The sequence below is a fragment of the Leucoraja erinacea genome, chromosome 27, assembly GCF_028641065.1.
Source record: "Leucoraja erinacea ecotype New England chromosome 27, Leri_hhj_1, whole genome shotgun sequence".
Classification (NCBI taxonomy): Eukaryota; Metazoa; Chordata; class Chondrichthyes; order Rajiformes; family Rajidae; genus Leucoraja; species Leucoraja erinaceus.
Window position 1 is genome coordinate 9,609,212 of NC_073403.1, and position 20,168 is coordinate 9,629,379.

Consider the following 20,168-nt stretch of genomic DNA (forward strand, 5'->3'; position numbering starts at 1 on the left):
TGTGTTTGAAAGGAGTTGTTGGAATAGCCTGGAAAGTGCATTTTGTAGATGATATTACAGCCATGAAAAAAAGAGTGAATGGTTTAGTGATGGATTGATGCGAATCAAGTGCCATGCTTCTCGTAGATGATGTCAAGTTTCTTTAAGAAAGAGCTGCAGATGCTGGAAAAATCAAAGCTAGACACAACATTCTGGAGAAACTCAGCGAGTGAGGCAGCTTCTATGGAGAGAAGGAATTGGCGGCATTTCGGGTCGAGACCATTCTTCAGAATTCCTTCTTGCCAAGTTTCTAGTTTGTTATCAGAACTGCCCACACCCAGGCATGTGGAGAGTATTCCTCTACATTCTTGACTTGGGCCTTGTAGATGGTTGAAAGACGTTTGGGCAGTCAGGCGGTGATCCAGTCATTGTAGGATAGCCAGCCTCTTGCCTGCAGTTGCTGTTGCAGTATTTGTGAGTGGATCTAGTTATGTTTCTGGTCAGTAGTCACCCCACAGCAGCCCCCTCCCCATTATTGATGGACAAATGAGTTACCTGCTAAATAAAAACATCTAGAATATTGAGTATGAAGAAGGGACCCGGCCAGTCGCCTATCCACTTACTTCGCAGATGCTGCCTAACCTGCTGAGTTACTCCAGCAGTTGGTGCTTTGCTCAAGATTCCAGCATCTGCAGTTCCTTGTGTCTCCATCTAGAACATTGTTTGTTTTTTTAAAGAACTGCTGCATGGGTGAAAATTGGATATTCTCCTGTCCAATGTTTTCTTGGTAGGGAGGAGTGGGGGATTGGGAATTTGGTTAATGTTGTCTATTTCTTTATTTGGCCTGAGTTTGTTACATCTTGAATAATGTTTTTTTAAATATTGAGCACTGCTAATTCTATATATTTTTTTTCCTTTTAGGTTACAACAAAGCAAACCATGAACGTGGGTACAGCTCACAGTGAGGTGAATCCAAATACCCGGGTTATGAACAGCCGGGGGATCTGGCTGTCATATATCCTAGGCATTGGGCTACTTCATATCATTCTCTTGAGTATCCCGTTCTTCAGCGTGCCAGTGGTATGGACGCTCACCAATATTATTCACAATATGGTAAGGCCATCAGAAATGTAGAATGCTTTTCAGACTTTGATTAATGCTCTGCTTTCAGCCATCTAATAGTCAGCAGAGCTTTGGCTTTGGTGTTGAGGTGGGGTGTAATCAGTGTGCAGTGTTTATTACTTTAATTTTAATTTTGTTTATATTTGCAGCATTTCTCCCATGCCTGGTTTTTCTTTGTCAGTTGCCATCCACCTGCATTTTTTTAATGTTATTACTGTTAGAGCACTAAACTTCTGTCATAGATTTCATGACACAGTCACGGAGGTAAAATGCTTTAAAAAGCAGTCAGGACCTGCTGAGTGTTCCCCATGAAAATATTTGTCTCTTGATTTTTATATTTAAAGAAAATCTTCACTGGCTTACCACTGGTTCCAAACACCATCTTCACCATGTCTAGACAGGTTTTTCCACTGAAATACATTAACTCTTTTTAATGAATATTTCACATTTCTCAAACGACGAAACCTATATTTTTCAAATACAGAACTATGAAATGGTAGAATGCAGGTTAGTGCATGCTTCAATAAGTAATGATTGCACAGGTTTAAGGGAAAAAAATGGTTGGCTGTGATTTCTTCTACTCCAGCCATTTTGATCCTCTAAAGTTTCTCAGATGGAAATGTATTTATAAACATTGGCGGATGAGCCTCACAATAACGGTGATCTAATCCCACTTTCCTGACAGGAGTCTGAAAGCCAGGGGAGAAGATTCTGGACGCCTGGGCTTTCAAGTTCCTGTACCTTCTTTCGAAAGATAGGAAAGGGAATGGTCAGGGTTGCAGGCATACTTAATGATACTTCCAGCCTCCTTGATGCAACGCACCATAATGATGGATGGAATGGAACGAGTGGCAAGCCCTGTAGATTGTGGACTGTTCTAATTAAATGATAATATAATTGTAAATCCCCAGCCACAGTTTACACCATGCCTGCCATTCTACTTTTGTTCAACTCTGAGAATAATAAACTGTACCTGAATCACTCTTAAATGTGTTTTGGGAGGACTCAATCTCTATTTCAAGGTTACCACAAACATTCTAGACACAATGCTTGTAATCAATTAAACCTCTGTAATAAATGTGCATTTATGACGGAATTGAATCTTTTTAGCATCAAAGGGAAACAGCAAATTTGTTTTAGTTTCCATTGTCCCATGCAAACAGCTTGCTAAGTGCTGGTAGACAAAAATGCTGGAGAAACTCAGTGGGTGAGGCAGCATCTATGGAGCGACGGATTTTCTTTCCCTCGTTTGGTAGAGATTTTATGACCTGTGTCGTTTCCTTGCTCTCCCTTTTATCTTTTCTATTGTGATATTCTGTATTCATAATGTTCCCAGATTTGGAAACTGTTTGGAGAAGAGAAAGGAATATTTTAGATTGCCATGCACTTGCATGATTGCTGCAAATTACGTACAGGTTTACAAATCACATTCATAAATTTGTATGCAAGCTTGCGGTAGTCTCGTCACTCGTATGTGAATTACAGTGATCTTGTCAAACAACTACTTGACAATGCAAAATTATTCATCTCTCTTTCCAAAACACTTCCTCTTTCTGAGAATGCCAGTCTTCCACTCTTGAATGTGTGCAATTGCATACGTTGCATTTAAACAATTAACTATTCGGACAATCAAACCATTGTTTAATATTTGTAATCGTCTTGGTTGGTTCACGTGACTGGGAACACACATTGAACTCTGCTTGGACGAAAGAACAGTTCACATTCATTGGCGCAAAGTTGTGTGGCAGGCACAATAACAAATGGAGCCCGGAGCAGAAAGTTATATTAGGACATTGGTAAATCAAATAGATGGAAATCAGTGGAGGAATGAAGAGACTTGTGGTCTGAACAACAATCACTAAAAATTTAAACGGCGAATGGAATGTTATCTTTTATCTTGGGCAGATTGGAACAAAATACATATGTCGCAGTTCTATAAGCTTGTTAGATCTCGGTTAAAACACTGCAACATTTCAGGAAGAATCTGGCCTTGGAAGTGATACAGTATGGACTCCTAGAACAAAAATGGGATGAGAGTTTAATTAGGACAGATCTTTTTTCTTGAGCAGATGTGATTGAGTAATATAAATTGATGTGTTTAAGGTGATTAAAACTTTGATAGCGAAAAATATAAACTATTTCCTATGGATGGGAGTCCGGAATAACAGCGCATTAGCTTAGAATAAAGGAATAAGGGAGAACCATGCATCATGATTTCAGGAAGCATTTCTTTGATAAAATGTCTTGGCAACATGAAAGGTAGCTGAGGTAATTTTGCATGTATTTTGTCACCAGCTGAGCTAATCATTAACCATTTTATGGCTGTGGCCTCCATATTAATTTAGCTTCATAATAGCTTGCTTCTCACTTTATTCCCCACTTCTCCCATCCACTCTCCCCTCCCCCCCTCTTCCACATACACACACAATTTAAATAAGCAAGTGAGAGTACCAGCAGTAAAATGATCCAACTTCATTATTTAAGTTATTTAAGTGTCAGTTTCCAAAGTAGAATTCTCTCTCTAAATATTTGCTGCTTCTGTCAGTTTCTTTCTGGTCAGTTGTTAATCTATTATCTAGTCTCAGCTTTAAGAAGACAGAGTTGTCTATAAAATCTCTGGTGCAGTAATCTGAAATGTTATATTTTGGGTACTTGTAGCTTACTTGTTTTGATATACTTCTAAGATATAATTTTATCTTTGGTTTATGCACAGTGTGTTTTAAAAGCAGCGTTTTTGCCTACTCATCAGTTAAACATAAACTGGGCCTGTAGATAACTTGTTTCTCCACATTCAATTGTACAGTATGCACATTAACCCAAGGATATTGCACCCTTTTGGGCATTGTGATATTGTCCGTGCCTGCTCTTGCTGCTAAATATCCTGAACTGCTGTACAATATTTTTTCCTATCACATTAAGAGCTTTTAAAAAAAATCTGTTCTGCAATTGAAAACTGCTCCTCTTGCTGTCAATTTTGAATGATCAAGTTACCTTTGGTTTTTGTGTTGGTTGCCAGCATTTATTTGCTCATGTTTAGAGCCCTGGTTACAGAAGAAAATATCCACGACTCGACCATCTGGAATGTAAAATAATCTCAAAGACTCTGAAGCTCTAAATTGGCTCTAAAGTGGGAAGTTAGTCTGATTTATTGCAGAACTCATGATCGTCCATCCTGGCGGGTGTTACAGATTAACTAAATGCTGTTATTAGCACCCTCCCTTGGCACTTCATTCCAAATCATGTGTTTTTTCTCCTGCACCCAGTACAGAGAAACAACTGTGGCAACTAGATAATGTTAGCAGACAGCTCATGGTTGAACGCTGTTGGAACAACCTGTTCACACAGTGAAATCTGTTAGTTTCTCATACAGCAAGACCTCTGGCATTTATTCAGTTTCTCCGAGGAAATATTCAACGTGACTGAAGCTAAATCCTGGTGCTCGAGTGAGTAAACAAGTATTAGGCATCTTTGCTTACTCTGGGTAATAAGGTACCTGGTACGCTGACTAAATGTTATAGGGTATTTCCTAGCCTTATTTAGAAATACCTGCCGGCAGTTCCTAATGGTGTGATTATTAGTGGCGGTAGTTCCAATAACTTGCCCTATTGTACACGCACTACTCCAGGCTGAACATTATATTTTAACCCCTTTAATGCCTTAAGTCTTAATTTTATTTTTTAATTTAACATTGTTGAATATATCTTAGAGGGAAGAAGTTGTCTAAATCGATTGGGGAGAACAAATTGGAAAAATTGTAACACTGAACATGGTGTTCATTTTTGGATATGCAGTAAGGTGAAGGAGTATCCTACTTGCTTCAAATGCTACCCCTGTGTTGGTGCTCTGTCACCAGTTTGTCTCCATTCCAGTATTTGCTGCGTGTAGAATTCAGGAAAATAATGAGGTAAGGAAACTAATTGTATGCGTATGTCCTTCTGCCCCCAGGGCATGTATATATTTCTGCATACGGTAAAGGGAACGCCTTTTGAAACTCCAGACCAAGGAAAGGCACGGCTGCTGACGCACTGGGAGCAGATGGATTATGGAGTGCAGTTTACAGCCTCACGCAAATTCCTCACCATCACGCCCATTATCTTGTGAGTCTGTGACGTAACTTTTGAAGATCGAGTCAGCTCGTGGAATTGTGACCAATCTGTAATTTGCAAGTCTGTCTTCCTTTCAATGTAACTTTGTAACTGATGTTTAGTTTCTGGGAATAAAATAAGAGTTTCCCTACTTTCCCATTCTCCACAACATGATTCCAAATGTGCTTATAGATTCTCTTAAATGTTCTAAATGGATCTTATAGAAACATATACAATTCTTAAGGGATTGGACAGGCTAGGTGCAGGAAAAAATATTCCCTATGTTGGGGGAGTCTAAAATCAGGGGTCACAGTTTAAGAATAATGGGTAGGTGAAAGTTTCAGGTGTGGGTGAAAGACGACCAAGAATATAAAAAATCATCTCCTTGTGGCGATTGGATAAACTCCCTCCTGCTTTCCTTCCTCACTTATTTATTTTCTTCACTACTTCCTTTTTCTGCTTCTTACTCACGCACACTAGTCTATCCTTCACTCATTACTACCTCTTTTTCTTTTTCTCTTCTTACTTTTCTCTTTAAGAAAAAAAAGGAAGTTGTACAGAGAATATAATATGTTATCATAATTTTGGGAACCTGTAAAAAGGTACCACTGTATTGTACTTCTAATAAATAAAAAAAAATTTAAAAAAAAAAGAATAAGGGGTAGGCCATTTCAGACTGAGATGAGGAAAAACCTTTTCATCCAGAGAGTTGTGAATCTGTGGATTTCTCTGCCACAGAAGGCAGTGGAGGCCAGGATGTTTTCAAGAGAGAGTTAGATTTAGCTCCTAGGGCAAATGGAATCAAGGGATACGGGGAGAAAGCAGGAACGGGGTACTGATTTTGGATGATCAGCCATGATCATATTGAATGGCGGCGCTGGCTCGAATGGCCAACTCCTGCACCTATTTTCTATGTTTCCAGTTCAGGGAAGTCAACCTTGTGTGAAGTTAAGCTGTATACATCACAAGCTTACCAACCTCAGCTCGGACAAAATTACATTGGGGTTCCTATCTCAAAATCACCTATACCAGAGAAGTTGGTGGAAGAATGAATAGGTTGTGCTATTGCAAAGAGTAGGATTGTCTTGAGGAATTGGCCAGGGATTCAGAGGTACAGTGAAAAGCTTTTGTTGCATGCTAACCAGTCAGCGGAAAGACAATGCATGATTACAATCGAACCATCCACAGTGTACAGATACGTGATAAAGGAAATAACATGAATAACATTTAGTGCATGGTAAAGTCTGATCAAAGATAGTCTGAGGGTCTCCAATGAGATAGATAATAACTAAGGACTGCTCTCTAGTTGTTGGGAGAATGGTGGTAGATCACAAGCTCTTGAAGCTGGTTCACACAGGACAACGTTTGGACACGGTGAGTTTTATAGGAAGATGTTACCACCCACTTAACTGTGTCACAAAGTACTTCTTAGAAATAAAGGGACATGAAGGACTAGAAAATTGTTTCATTATTGCCTGTCCTTATTGAAATTTATGTACAGTATCCAAAAATGTAAGCATGGAATTTCTCAAAATGATCACCCATGAGTATCAAAATGTGGCATCTTTGTACTGTTAGAACACTTTCACCCTAAAAACCTGTGAATCTTACTTTTGACCGTGTAATAAAAATGCTGCAGATTCTTTGGGAAGGTTCTTACGCATTTTATCTTTTTTTTTTCACAAACAGGTATTTCCTAACCAGTTTTTACACAAAATACGACAAGTTACATTTTGTTATAAATACGATTTCACTGATGAGCGTCCTCATCCCAAAACTCCCTCAACTTCACGGAGTCAGGATCTTTGGCATTAACAAGTACTAAACACAGCACGACGGCAAGTGAGAAAGGAAAAGCTACTGTGACAACCGACTGCAGAAAGGACACATCATGCTGCTCAGACATTATACCCTGCACCCTTCAGACTCTTAGCATGGACATTTTATTATAATTGGTATATTTGTGAGTGAAGCAGCTCAATGTGGTTGCTGAGGTATCTCATTAAATATTTGCAGTGCTTCGAATAGAAAGCCTGCTTTTTTTGTTTACTGCTTATAGATCCCATTTTCTCGGACAATATTTTTGATTCTTTGGCTGCCATATTGTTATGGAGCTTTTGATATTGTAGACATTTAGTTGATATTGGGTGCTAATTTCACTGTCTATTGACCAAGCTGTAATCAGAGTATAACTTGTAGATATTGTAATGGAAGTAGACTTATGAAGGTACACAGTTTGAATGATATTTGCAGGAAATGTGTTTTGCAAGTTACAATGGAAACAATTGGTACAAAAATTGTAATATCAGAGCATTTGATGCCGCACCATGGTAGGATTAGGGGTCCTTTTCTTTGCTGAGGTACTTGGAAAAATGGTCTAGATGGCATAGAAGCCCCTCAAGAAACAGTGCTGGTCTTACTGTGCGTTTTAATTGCTTTTTTTTTTGCAGATTATTATTTATTTTTTGTTCTTGATCTCAAGTGTTCAGTGTTGTAGAATGTGAAACACTAGTAAAAGGGTGAGATTTGAAACACAGCTCATGAATGTTTGATTTTTAAAAAGTTGGATTCCGGATACATTTTCTAAAATATACAAAGTGTTATGTAATACAGAGCCCATGCGTTAATCGAGAACAAGTGAGGCTGCATAATTAAAATTATCTAAGAAGTAGGGAATCTCAGAATGTGATTTTTTTTTTTTTTTTTTTTAAACGTATAAAAACAAATCAGGATGTTAATTGTTGGAATACTGTAAAACAATCATGCAAGTTTCCTGTAAATTTGCCTTTTTAAAAACACAAGTCTCTGGTTGTCTTACCTATTCTGTCATTCCTTCAGAATATATTGTAATTTGACTGATTGAAAAAAATGCGGCACGATGCTCTTAATTGTTTTAATTTTTACTAGATGGTAGTGATGTACCTGACTTTTATAATCTTGTAATATACTTGCTGCAAACTTGAAGTGCAGGCTCGTTCATACATACAGTTTGCCCTCCTTGCTGCCTGTTAGGACTACTAAAATCAATAGCACTGTGAATCATGATTTTAAGCAATAATATATGGAAGAATACAAAGAGAATACAAAGCAAGGGATCAAAGATAAGCATGAACAGGAGATTCCTTGTAAGGGATTGTATATAGATTGCTGAACCTTTATCTTTAATAATGGTAGTTTTAAACCAGTCCTTGCTAAAGAGCCATCAATTGTAAAAAAAAAAAACTCCAAGCAAAATTCCTAATTCCCGAAATTGTAGAGTTGTTTGATTTCGTGCAATTTGGCAAAAATATATATGAGCCTTTATATTAACTGACTGGGGAAAATGCTATCACAACTGAACTTAGCGAAAGTGATCCAGAAAATGCTGATACTATATACTGTTATGGTCAAGAGGTTAGAAACATTTGCTTTAGAGGATACAAAGTATTGATTTCCTCACTGGTGTCCAAGACAAAAGTAGTTGTCATCCACTCAACCTACTGATTCAATTAGTTTGCATAGGGAACTCCTTAGCAAGAAAACGGAGGCAGGGAATGACTGGGGGGGGGGGGGATATGAAATTAATCAACCCACCCAGCCTGCTGAAATGTAATTGTGAATATGTTACTACTTTTCAGTTTGACTTTAAACCTAGAATACTAATCTTTGGATGAAATCTGCCATATATTTGATTTTAAAATACATAGTCCTACATTGAGAAGAGTATCCTGAAGTATTTTTGGTCAGGAGCCCACATGGGATTGTTTACCAGTGTGATCAAATGAGAATGCTCCACAATTGGCAATAACAGAAAGTATACAATATTATTTTTTAATCTGGATTTAAGTATTAACCTCTCTCTGCACTAAATTGTAGGGGGGAAAGCTACTGTTGCACTTTTAAAATATTTACAAGCTGACACCAGTCTGTTACAATCTAAGGGAAAGCAAAAGGAAAACATGGATTAGAGGATTTAATTGAAAATCAGAAGCAATAACTCGACTACTTTAAAAAAACAGATAGACTTCAAATTTAAATTACGAACAAAACATTGGTATTTGTAGCGTTTAAGACTGCCATTGCTAAGTTCCTGCAGAAGCAAGGATCACGGATACAATCAGCTGCTTTTTGACTATCAATTACTGAAGGCTGTTTGTTGAATTTCATTCACAAGCTACCATGAAACTATCAGAAGATTTTATTTTGTGTCAAGTTGTTTAAATGCTCTGGGGGTGCCAGTGGAGAAAGTTGAATTGCTGTAATCAGGTTTTTGTTAAAATATTGTTTCACTGTCCTACTCTGATGCCTTGTACAAGATAGTTAAAGCCTTGAATTTTATAGATTTTGAATGCTGGTAATTATGTTATGGAAGGTGGTTTTTATAGTATTTTGATGGGTTCTGGATTGTCAAAAATGTAACAATGGTAAAGGACAGTATTTTTGGTTTAACTTTGGAGCATCCTTCTACTTCCAATATGTATCTTATCAAATGGTAATAGGTGATTGACTGGTGCTGATGCGATAAACAGTGCCAGTTCAAAAATAGCAAACGTGGGCAAGTTCAGGATAACCCAGGGTCAAATTACTGCACTATTTTTTATAGTGGCTATAAGAGGTACGAATTCCAAATCTATTTTGGTGAAATCTGAATATGTGCCAGAGTGAACATTTTGAATTTTATACCAGTCTATCAGTTGTGATATGAACTATTGAAGAATTATTTGCATTGGCGGCGAGTGCGTTTGAACATATTGTCATGTATTGTAAATAAGAGTTAATTTAGCATCTGGCAGCAAAAGGATCTTGTACGCCAACTGCCCTTCTCTGCAGATGTTTTTCACCTAGGTCTTTATAAGAAAGTGTGAATAATATTTTTATTACTTTGTATAGTATTCTGATATTTAATAAAAGTCAGTATTCATGTAACGTGCTGTCGTCTGCTTTGTTCACGTGCCACTGAGAGATTCATAGAGTGATGCAGTGTGGAAACAGGCCCGACTGTCTGCGTTTGGTCCATATCCCTCCATCATTCAATGGAATGTTTGGCATCTATGGTGTAAACAATATTGGATCTGCCACCATGTTTGCATTTTTGATTTTGTAATATTTCCTTTTTTCTCATCCAAATTCGAGCTGAAAAATGTTAGGAACTATGCCCTGCCGTTCTTTTCTAACCACCGCCCAGTAAGTTTTGGCTGCAAAAGTCCATGCTATTCACCAGTTGCAAATTTTACTCTTGTTTTATCACTGAATTATTAATGGTAAGTAATGGAATTATTAGACATATCTAAGTTGCATAATGCACTTTAAAATGTGTAAATTGTGATTATAAACCCTTTTGAAGTTTACAGAAGTTTCAAAGTAGAACCACTTCAGCCTTCCACTTCCCACTTGTTTTGCGTTCTAAAATATGAGACGGTCAACCATTTTCACTAACGCATTGTTTATGGGCAGTCATTGTTAAAATGATTTGCTACAAACAATGCTGCAATGATTCGCCCCTCTAACAACTTAAAACAATCAAATGAAATCACTCGGGAACAATCTTGCATTGAAGTTGGCCAGTCGTTTTTTTTATTGGAATTTCAGCCAAGGCACCAAACCAGCAAAGCTATGGCTGATCTTGCCACATTCATCTTTGGGTTTGACAACAATCTTGTAGTTTTGTGTTTAATTTCTAATGTTTAATTCGCCAAGTTTTGAATACCACAGCTGTCACGAGTTCAGGGTAAAACACAAAATTCTGCAGTAACTTAGTGGGTCAGGTAGCATCCTTGGAGGATGACGTTTTGGGTCGGGACCCTTCAGAGGTGGAGGTCTCTGCATTGTCCAGCCACTCAACAAAAATGCTACATCTCACTTCTATAATAACCATCAGTGAATCTTGTTTACTCTTTATTGAGTTGGGAACTGTTGAGTCTGCGACTAGCAAATGTCTCTGGCTGTTAGGATTCTAAATGGAATGAAGTTGGGCAAGTCAAACCCAATTCTCACTGGGCGTGAGTTTACACTGAGATTAAGGTGTGTTGGGACATTGTAAAACTGGTCTCATTTTTGCAAGAATACATTATACTGACACAGAAACAAAGTGACATGAAGAATTTAATGAGCCCCAAATAAGAGCCTGTCTTTGACATGCATAGGATTCATTACCTTGTCCCCAAAACAGGTTAAATGTGAAGAAAATTAAATGAATAAATCATGATCTAATGTACCATTTCCAAACTGATTACACAACACTGACTATGTTATCTAGATTTCTGCAGGTAGGTTAAAGGTTCGCCCTTTATATCAGGCAACATTGAAGACAATTAATTAAAAAGATGCTTAAACTAATTGTAAGAGACAAGGACTCAATACTGTGAAAGATACAGGTTTTATAAGAACATGATAAAATATACAGACAAACACTACAGGTTTTACCACATACAATGATTTTGACTGATCCACTGCGAAGAAAGGTCTCGACCCGAAATGTCACACATTCCTTCTCTCCAGAGATGCTGCCTGTCCCGCTGAGTTACTCCAGCTTTTTGTGTCTACCTTCCACTTAATCCTAAACTTCCTCATGTTGTTGGCCCAATTTATAGTACTTGGTTCTGCGTCATCGAGTTATTAGTTCAAGGCTTACTCGAGACCCTTGAGTTCATGGATCTAAGTGAGCTCTACAGTGCAATACTGAAGGATTACAATACTACGAGAGGTGTTGTTGAATTGAGTCCCTGTCGGTAAATGTGAAATTATAGACCAGGTAGCCTGACATCAGTGGTGGGGAAGATGCTGAAGTCAATTATAAAATATGAAATAGCGGCACATTTGAATAGCAGTAGCAGGATCGGTCCGAGTCAGCATGGATTTACGAAGGGGAAATCATGCTTGACTAATCTTCTGGAATTTTTTTGAGAATGTAACTAGGAAAATGGACAAGGGAGAGCCAGTAGATATAGGACTTTCAAAAAAACATTTGCTAAGGTCCCACATAGGAGATTAGTGGGCAAAATTAGGGCACATGGTATTGGGGGTAGATTGCTGACATGGATAGAAAATTGGTTGGCAGACAGGAAACAAAGAGTAGGGATTAACGGGTCTCTTTCAGAATGGAAGGCAGTCACTAGTCGGGTACCGCAAGGCTCGGACCGCAGCTACTTACAATATACATTAATGATTTAGATGAAGGGATTAAAAGTAACATTAGCAAATTTGCAGATGACACAAAGCTGGGTGGCAGTGTAAACTGAAGAGGATGCTATGAGGATGCAGGGTGACTTGGACAGGTTGGGTGAGTGGGCAATGTGGATAAATGTGAGGTTATCCACTTTGGTGGCAAAAACAGGAAGGCAGATTATTATCTAAATTGTGTCAAGTTGGGGAAAAAGGGAAGTACAACGGGATCTGGGGGGGTCCTTGTTCATCAGTCAATGAAAGTAAGCATGCAGGTACAGCAGGCAGTAAAGAAAGCAATTGGCATGTTGGCCTTCATAACAAGAGGAGTTGAGTATCAGAGCAAAGAGGTCCTGCAGTTGTACAGGGCCCTAGTGAGACCACACCTGGAGTATTGTGTGCAGTTTTGGTCTCCCAATTTGAGGAAGTACATTCTTGCTATTGAGGGAGTGCAGCGTAGGTTCACCAGGTTAATTCCTGGGATGGCGGGACTGTCAAATGTTGATAGAATGGAGCGGCTGGGCTTGTGCACACTGGAATTTAGAAGGATGAGCGGGTATCTTATTGAAACATGTAAGATGTTTGGACATGCTAGAGGCAGGAAACATGTTCCCGATGTTGGGGGAAGTCCAGAACCAGGGGCCAGAGTTTATGGATAAGGGGTAAGCCATTTAGAATGGAGATATGAAAAACCTTTTTCACACAGATTTGTGAGTCTGTGGAATTCTCTGCCTCGGAGGGCGTTGGAGGCTGGTTCTCTGGATGCTTTCAAGAGAGAGCTAGACAGAGGTCTTAAAGATAGCGGAGTCAAGGGATATGGGGAGAAGGCAGGAACGGGGTACTGATTGTGGATGATCCGCCATGATCACTTTGAATGGCGGTTCTGGCTCGAGAGGCCGAATGGCTTACTGCACCTATTGTCTATTGAAAGATTACACTCGTAAATATTGTGTGCAAAGTAAACCGTGATTCTAAATTTAGTACTTTTTCTTCATCAATTGAACTAAACAAACTGCAATAAATTTGGAAGGCAATTTTAATGGGGTTTTCAAAATGGTAATCACCAGCTCAATTCATCAACTCTTTCATGCACAAGAACCCTTCTTCATTCTGCCTGACTATTCCTAATACAACTTTTAGTGTATTAAAGTGGAAACAAGGAACTGCAGATGTTGGTTTATAAAAATAACACACAGTTCTGGAGTAACTCAAAGGGTCAAGCAGAATCCCTGGAAAATGTGGTTATGTGATGTTTCTGGTCTGGACCCTCCTTCAGATCCAACCTGTAATGTCACGGTTTCCATGCTGCCAACACCATTTTTCCAACACCTGTGTCCTTTTCAATGTAATAAATTGTTTTCACAGACAATTAATTAACGGTAAATACAAAATCGATGTATATGTATGTTTAAGAAATCAAACCCGGGTTCTAAAACCACGAATGAACTGGACCTATAACTGCTGATGCTGGGAGAAAGAAGGGAGCCTTGGTCCTCGAACTTGTTGAGGGATCAGCTGTGGCAAATGTCTCCAGGTAAGAGAGGCCAAGCAATCGGATGAGCCTGAATCGATCCTGTATGTTAACTGTGAGCGAGCCCAAAGAGAGATGCAACATTCTGCAACTGATTCACAGTAGCATAAGCAGATCAGAGTAAATTGTTATTTGATTCCAAAGCAGAATGGCCAAATTCGGCAAAATGTAATATTTTGGGTATGACTCATCTAGCAGTTTCCTATAGTTTTGTTTGGCTGGGGCAGACAGATGTGACACACAGCTGAACAGGATAACCTTCGTATTTAAATTGATTAATTCCGGATGAGATCATCAGACATCAATGCCATGCAAGTAAATGATGGAGGACCGAGTCTATCGGTTAAGGAACCATTACAAGCAGTTCCCCTGTCAGCAGACCTGTTATAAGTGATTCTGGTTTCAACAATGCAAAGGCCATTAATTTTAATAACAAAGGCACTGACATCATCATATGACCAATTTAGATTACAGACAAATTAAAATGGAGTATTGAGTCCTGAACAGTTTCAGACCATCAACAATTCTATCTCGCCAATATAATCAACCCATGAAACTGCTGCTCATAACCTCTTGAGGCCAGTAGTAGCTTCTTGTCAATTTCAGGCTTGGGTCCAGAAGAATGCAGCTTCCTTACAATAGCTCTGCATTTATAACAAAGTTATTCTTATCTATTTTACTGTATTTGAGATGCCTTATAATATGGCATTACAATAATATTATACAGTGAGGGATGCCTACTGACTAATTAAATCCATAATGCATCTTTTATAGAAAACCCTCTCTCTAATAACCTCTAGAGTGGACTGTTCTTCTAACCTGGACTGGCCTATATGCAACATCAGACCCACAAAAAAGTGGTTGACTCTTACTTGTTCTATAAAATACTCTAGAAGGCCATTCAGTCCATGAAAGGGAATAAAGAATGGTCAGGCTTTATTTTTTTTTTTTTAGTTTTAACCAATAATGACTAAACAAACTCTCAAAAACATCATTAAAAAATTGTAAGCAATAACCTCTGTTTATAATATTGAGAATATTATAAACATGTCACAGGGAGAATGTGCAAACTCCACCGGGCACTGGAGGTCTGGGTTGAATCCAGATCACTGGAGCTGTGAGGTATAACTACTAGTCGCGCCACTGGGCTGCCCAAGTTTATAATGTCACAAAGCATTAAGCTTTAATCAACTGACTTTCAAACTGCATTGGCCAGTTTGCGGATGTGTAATAGAATAAGCAATAAAGAAATAAAAACAGAAAATGCTGGTTATATTTTGCAGATCAGGCAGTATCGTGAATGGAAAAACAGAGGTAAGTGTTCAGGTTGACAAAAATGCTGGAGAAACTCAGCGGGTGAGGCAGCATCTATGGAGCGAAGGAAATAGGCAAAGAAGGGTCTCGACCCGAAACGTTGCCTATTTCCTTCACTCCATTGATGCTGCCTCACCCGTGGAGTTTCTCCAGCATTTTTGTCTACCTTCGATTTTCCAGCATCTGCAGTTCCTTCTTAAACATAAGTGTTCAGGTTGATGACTTTTCAGCAGAACAAGGATGAGTTAGTAAGGGCCAGTCCCACTTAGGCGACTGTCATAGTCGTAGCAGATCGCCACAGACTGGCGACTGGACACCTCTACGACAATGTCTATGACAAGCTACAACAACCTACCACCTAGTCGACGTCAAGCAATCGGCGACCCAATCGTCACTACTTAGGACGTCCACCTACAACTACACCTACAACAACCTATGACAACCTATGACAACCTACGACAACCGAAGTCAACCTACGACCCTGTCGGCGACCACTGAAGACAATTCACGTCATTTTGGTCTCCAAAACAATGGAATCACCCAGTTTTCCTAGAAAAGGGGTTGTAGGGTATGGTTTCCAATCATTCAGCATCATGACTACCATGGGGCAACATCAGAGGGCATTGCTCTCACAAGAAGAAGGAGCCTTGCTGCTTGCAGCAGCCCTCATGCTTAAAGATCAGCAAGACTAAAGGACAGGAAGAATGGGGAAGAAGAAGTGTGGCTGAAGCCCTTGTCGATGAGGAGACCCAGGTTGGGCCAGTATGACAACCTGATGACTGAGCACCAGCAAGAAGATGAGGCAGCCTTCAGAAACTTCACTAGGCTCCCCTCTGAGCTGTTTCAGGAGCTGTAGACACGGGTGGCCCCTCTCCTGGAGAAAAAGGAGACCTTCATGAGGAATCTACAGGAACCAGGCCTGCGCCTAGCATCATCACCCTCCGCTGCTACCTGGCATCCGAAGACTCCTATAAAAGCCTCTCCTACAGCTGTCCCATGTGTCCCCTCTGCTGCTGAGTCTGCAACACACATGAATTCATTGTGAATATTTCATACAAAAACATAAATTTTAAGGTCAAATATTAAAGTCAAATGTTCCCAAAATTCCACAAAAATTACAAAATATTTACCGGCTGGGAGAAGTTATGGGCCACCTTCATGGCAGCCATGGTGTAGTCGAACCATATGTTCTCTGGTATCTTGAGCACCTCAGTCTTTAGGAATCCCAGGAAGGTGTCAACAGCCCTCTCATGAGGTGTCTGGGGCTGTGTCATGGCCAGTCTGGCCTCCCTGGCCTCTGTTGCCTGTTGCATGAGCTGCAACATAAATGAGTATGATACAGGTAAGTACATTTGGTTTAAAAAAAAAAAGATGGATGGAATTTTTGATGGACAAAATTCTTAAGGGGTTGGACGGGCTAGATGCAGGAAGATTATTCCCGATGTTGGGGAAGTCCAGAACAAGGGGTCACAGTTTAAGGATAAGAGGGAAGTCTTTTAAGACCGAGATGACAAAATCATTTTTTACACAGAGAGTGGTGAATCTTTGGAATTCTCTGCCACAGAAGGTAGCTGAGGCCAGTTCATTGGCTAGATTTAAGAGGGAGTTAGATGTGGCCCTTGTGGCTAAAGGGATCAGGGGGTATGGAGAGAAGGCAGGTATGGGATATTGATTTGGATGATCAGCCATGATCATATTGAATGGCGGTGCAGGCTCGGAGAGCCGAACGGCCTACTCCTGCACCTATTTTCTATGTTTCTATAAGAAGGGAAACATGCCAAAAATGTCCCCAAAAATACTTACCGACTTGATCAGCTGCTGACTTGCCTCTCTCTCTTCTACCTCAATTGCTGTTAGGGTGGAGCCTGCAGTGGAGTTGGCAGTGGTCCTGCTCCTCTTGCTGTGCTGCTGACTGGCGGAGGGGGTGGATCCAGAGTTTCCCTCAAGTGGATCAAACTCCTCTTCACTGGACACACTGGGCAGTGGCTTCTTCTTGTCAAACCGGAAGAAAATAAATGTGTTTTACAAACTTTCAAGACCATCAGGACATGGCAATCAGATGATCAATTTCACACTAACTATTTTATAATAATTACCTTCTTGTTGTTCTGTCTGCTCTCCACTCTTACTATATGTGGCTTGATAAAGCTCCATTTGTCGACGATCCACTGCTCTCTGTGGGTTAAGTATTTGGCACCAGACCCTGACTTGTTCTGACCCTGAGTCAGATGGCTATATCTTGTTCTCTGGCTTTTGAAAAACAGATTCAGTCGCTCATCTGCAAAAAAAATAAAGACCAGTGTGAATGCCAGCCTGCAAGAGAGTGGAAGAGCTACTGCTAGAAACTTGCAAGTTTTAAAAGACTCTACATGTTACCTACCGCATATGGGGGGAAAAAAATAACCCCAAAATATACAAAATGCAACAGGTAGACATAATGTACAGGCTTATGGCATTATTAGCGTCTCTTCTTCCTGAGGAGACTGAAGAAGGTCCATCTGCCTCCTCAGATTCTGGTGAACTTCTACCGCTGCACCATCGAGAGCATCCTTACCAACTGTATCACAGTATGGTATGGCAACTGCTCTGTCTCCGACCGGAAAGCACTGCAGAGGGTGGTGAAAATTGCCCAACGCATCACCGGTTCCTCGCTCCCCTCCATTGAGTCTGTCCAAAGCAAGTGTTGTCTGCGAAGGGCGCTCAGCATCGCCAAGGACCCCTCTCACCCCAACCATGGACTGTTTACCCTCCTACCATCTGGGAAGCGCTACAGGTCTCTCCGTTGCCGGACCAGCAGGTCCAGGGACAGCTTCTTCCCTGTGGCTGTCGCACTACTCAACACTGTACCTCGGTGACTGCCAATCACCCCCCCCCCCCCCCCCGACACTCCTCCCACAGGAAAAACACTATGACTGTATGCATGTAAATAGATTTATTTATTGAAATCATATTCTATGTCGCTCTTCCAGGGAGATGCTAAAGTTGAATCTGAATCTGATCTGATATCTGTCCACAATTTCATGTCATGGCAAACAAGATGACAAACACATTTTTATTTTCATTATATTTATTCTGGATCAGGAGACAGCAGCAGCAGTAGTATTAGTAGTTTTCATTTTTTTTATTTTTATGGCTGCTGCATAACATGAAGTTGCAAATTTCAGGACCAGAAATACAGACAAACAAAATCAGTAAGTAGGTACTTACAGGTGCAGTCAGGGAACTCCTTGGCCTTGGTATTAAGTAGTGAGTTCTTCCTGTCCTTGTTTCTAAAATGTTGGTGGTTCTTGTCATACAACTCTGGGTTTGACTGATACCACTCGACCAGCTCTCCTTCTTCTTCCCAGCTGAACTTATGAGCTGCATTGGGTCTCCTGCGCTTCTTCACCTCCTCCTGGACAGTGGACACATTAGACACACTTGAGGCATCAGTGTCCTCGTCTGATAGTGAGTCTGGGTCAGCAGTAACGGTACCTGGAGTCTTGGCAGGGCGGCCAGTCCGTGCTGGGGCGGTGATGGGGACACGGGCCACTTCCCTGGTCTCCTCCTGGGCCTCGTCCTCCTCCTCCTCCTGGGACTCATCAGTCTCCACCTGCCTGGAGAGTGGGGATGGGGGTTGGGCCTTGCGAACGGGATGCCCCTTCCTTCTCCTTAGAGACATGTTGCACTGTCCAATGTCCCCAACACAAAATGCACAATGTCCGCACACTATAGTCGCCTGGAGCGATCCCCACGGAGGCGTCACTGTCCTAGCCTGGCAGAGTAAGTTGCGTCAATTGTTGCCGATGGTCGCCAGCTGTCGTAGGTTGTCTCCGGTCTGGTGGTAGCTTGTGGCCGGTCTGGTCGTAGATTATCGCCGATATAGGCGTGGATGGACTTCATTCATCAGCATCGTGACTGGCTGTTGTAACTTGATTTCTGTGGACGGGTTTTCCCAATGCCTGTTGCCAATTGACTTCTCTTGACCTATCGCCGGTTGACGTAGATTGACGTAGGTAGTCGCCAATGGAATTCACCAACGTCAGCACCGGCGACAACCTACGTTACCCGGCGACAAGCTACGTCAGGAGAAGTCGTGCTACGCTCATTGGTGTCAAATCCACTGTCACTAAAAAATTTTGAACATTTTGAAAATCCAGCAGCGGCCAGAAAGATGCTACGACTCTTTGGGGGACTGAGGAGACCACTCACAGCCAGACAGGCAACACCCCAGCGACCATGTGGCGACAGACTAGTCCCCTGTAGTGGCCTAAAAAATCGCGAAAGTGGGACAAGCCTTAACAAAGAAGGAGGAACGGAGAAAACAGACACTACAGTGGAGTGAAGATCAAGAGAGTGAATGGCACAAATGTAAGGACAGATGAAGGCCTGTCTGGAGGACCTGTAAATAGAGGAGACATAGAGGGGGGGAGAGGACAATGCTGGATCTATGAGTTTTAGAAGCCTGCTGTACGTACTGGCTAAAATGGGGAAGGATCTTATTTATCTTTCATCATATATGCTGATCTACTTTTCTTTTTAGTTTTGTATCTAAAAAGGAGTGGGCTACTGTGTGGGGAGGTAAAAACACAAAGGATTGGAGAATTTCTAATGTACAGAAATGATTGTTAGTATAAAATTCAGTTACTGCCTAACGCAATATTATTTTCATTTATTGAAATAAATTGCATTTCGTTGTCTCTGTACTGTACACTGACAATTAAAATTAAAATTGAATCTGAATCTAAATGTAAAGTATTAAGGGTAATACTTTTAAGTAATACTGTAAAGTATTAAGGGTAATACTTTTAAGTAATACTGTAAAGTATTAAGGGTAATAAGGGTATTTAAGAAGTAATACTTTACACTTAATATTTTAATAAATGAAAATAATGTATTTTGCAATAGGCTGCAATTGAATTTGTAATACACATTCTGCTGTGCTGCTGCAAGTGAGTTTGATAGTTCTAACTGGGACAGATCTGGGTGACTTGACTGTGGTGATCTGCGCTCGATTA

The 20,168-nt window shown here is 40.4% G+C and overlaps 2 protein-coding genes across 4 annotated transcripts in view; one reads left to right on the forward strand and one right to left on the reverse strand.

The window, feature by feature from the left end:
- The window catches only part of LOC129710190 (ORM1-like protein 3), a 35,533-nt gene extending 27,071 nt beyond the window's left edge, over positions 1-8,462 (forward strand). For both annotated transcript variants that reach the window (XM_055656989.1, XM_055656990.1), the window contains 3 exons: positions 901-1,092; positions 5,047-5,198; positions 6,876-8,462. In XM_055656989.1, the coding sequence (XP_055512964.1) occupies positions 901-1,092; positions 5,047-5,198; positions 6,876-7,011 (480 nt within the window). In that variant the 3' untranslated portion in view covers positions 7,012-8,462. The remainder of the gene's footprint in view (positions 1-900; positions 1,093-5,046; positions 5,199-6,875) is intronic.
- A 2,790-nt stretch (positions 8,463-11,252) lies between these two features.
- LOC129710189 (uncharacterized) lies at positions 11,253-19,858 on the reverse strand. 2 transcript variants are annotated; one of them, XM_055656988.1, is made up of 5 exons: positions 18,379-19,858; positions 17,268-17,449; positions 16,975-17,160; positions 16,302-16,487; positions 11,253-16,190 (listed from the first exon to the last, which is right to left on the reverse strand). In XM_055656988.1, the coding sequence occupies exons 1-5, from the start codon at positions 18,830-18,832 to the stop codon at positions 16,155-16,157; spliced, it is 1,044 nt and encodes a 347-aa protein (XP_055512963.1). In that variant the 5' UTR covers positions 18,833-19,858; the 3' UTR covers positions 11,253-16,154. The 2 variants fall into 2 exon arrangements, with proteins under 2 accessions (XP_055512963.1, XP_055512962.1); XM_055656987.1 differs by having other exon boundaries at positions 16,975-17,163; positions 18,379-19,855.
- Positions 19,859-20,168: the final 310 nt, after the last annotated feature.

What these genes read in the sequence shown, in the direction of transcription:
- LOC129710189 (XM_055656987.1), bottom strand. Translation starts at nt 18,832, where the DNA reads ATGTCTCTAAGGAGAAGGAAGGGGCATCCCGTTCGCAAGGCCCAACCC. An exon ending in GTCAGCAGCTGATCAAGTCG is followed by an intron (nt 16,488 to 16,974) that starts GTAAGTATTTTT and finishes TTTATGTTGCAG; the next exon opens with CTCATGCAACAGGCAACAGA. An exon ending in CCCATAACTTCTCCCAGCCG is followed by an intron (nt 16,191 to 16,301) that starts GTAAATATTTTG and finishes TGTGTGTTGCAG; the next exon opens with ACTCAGCAGCAGAGGGGACA.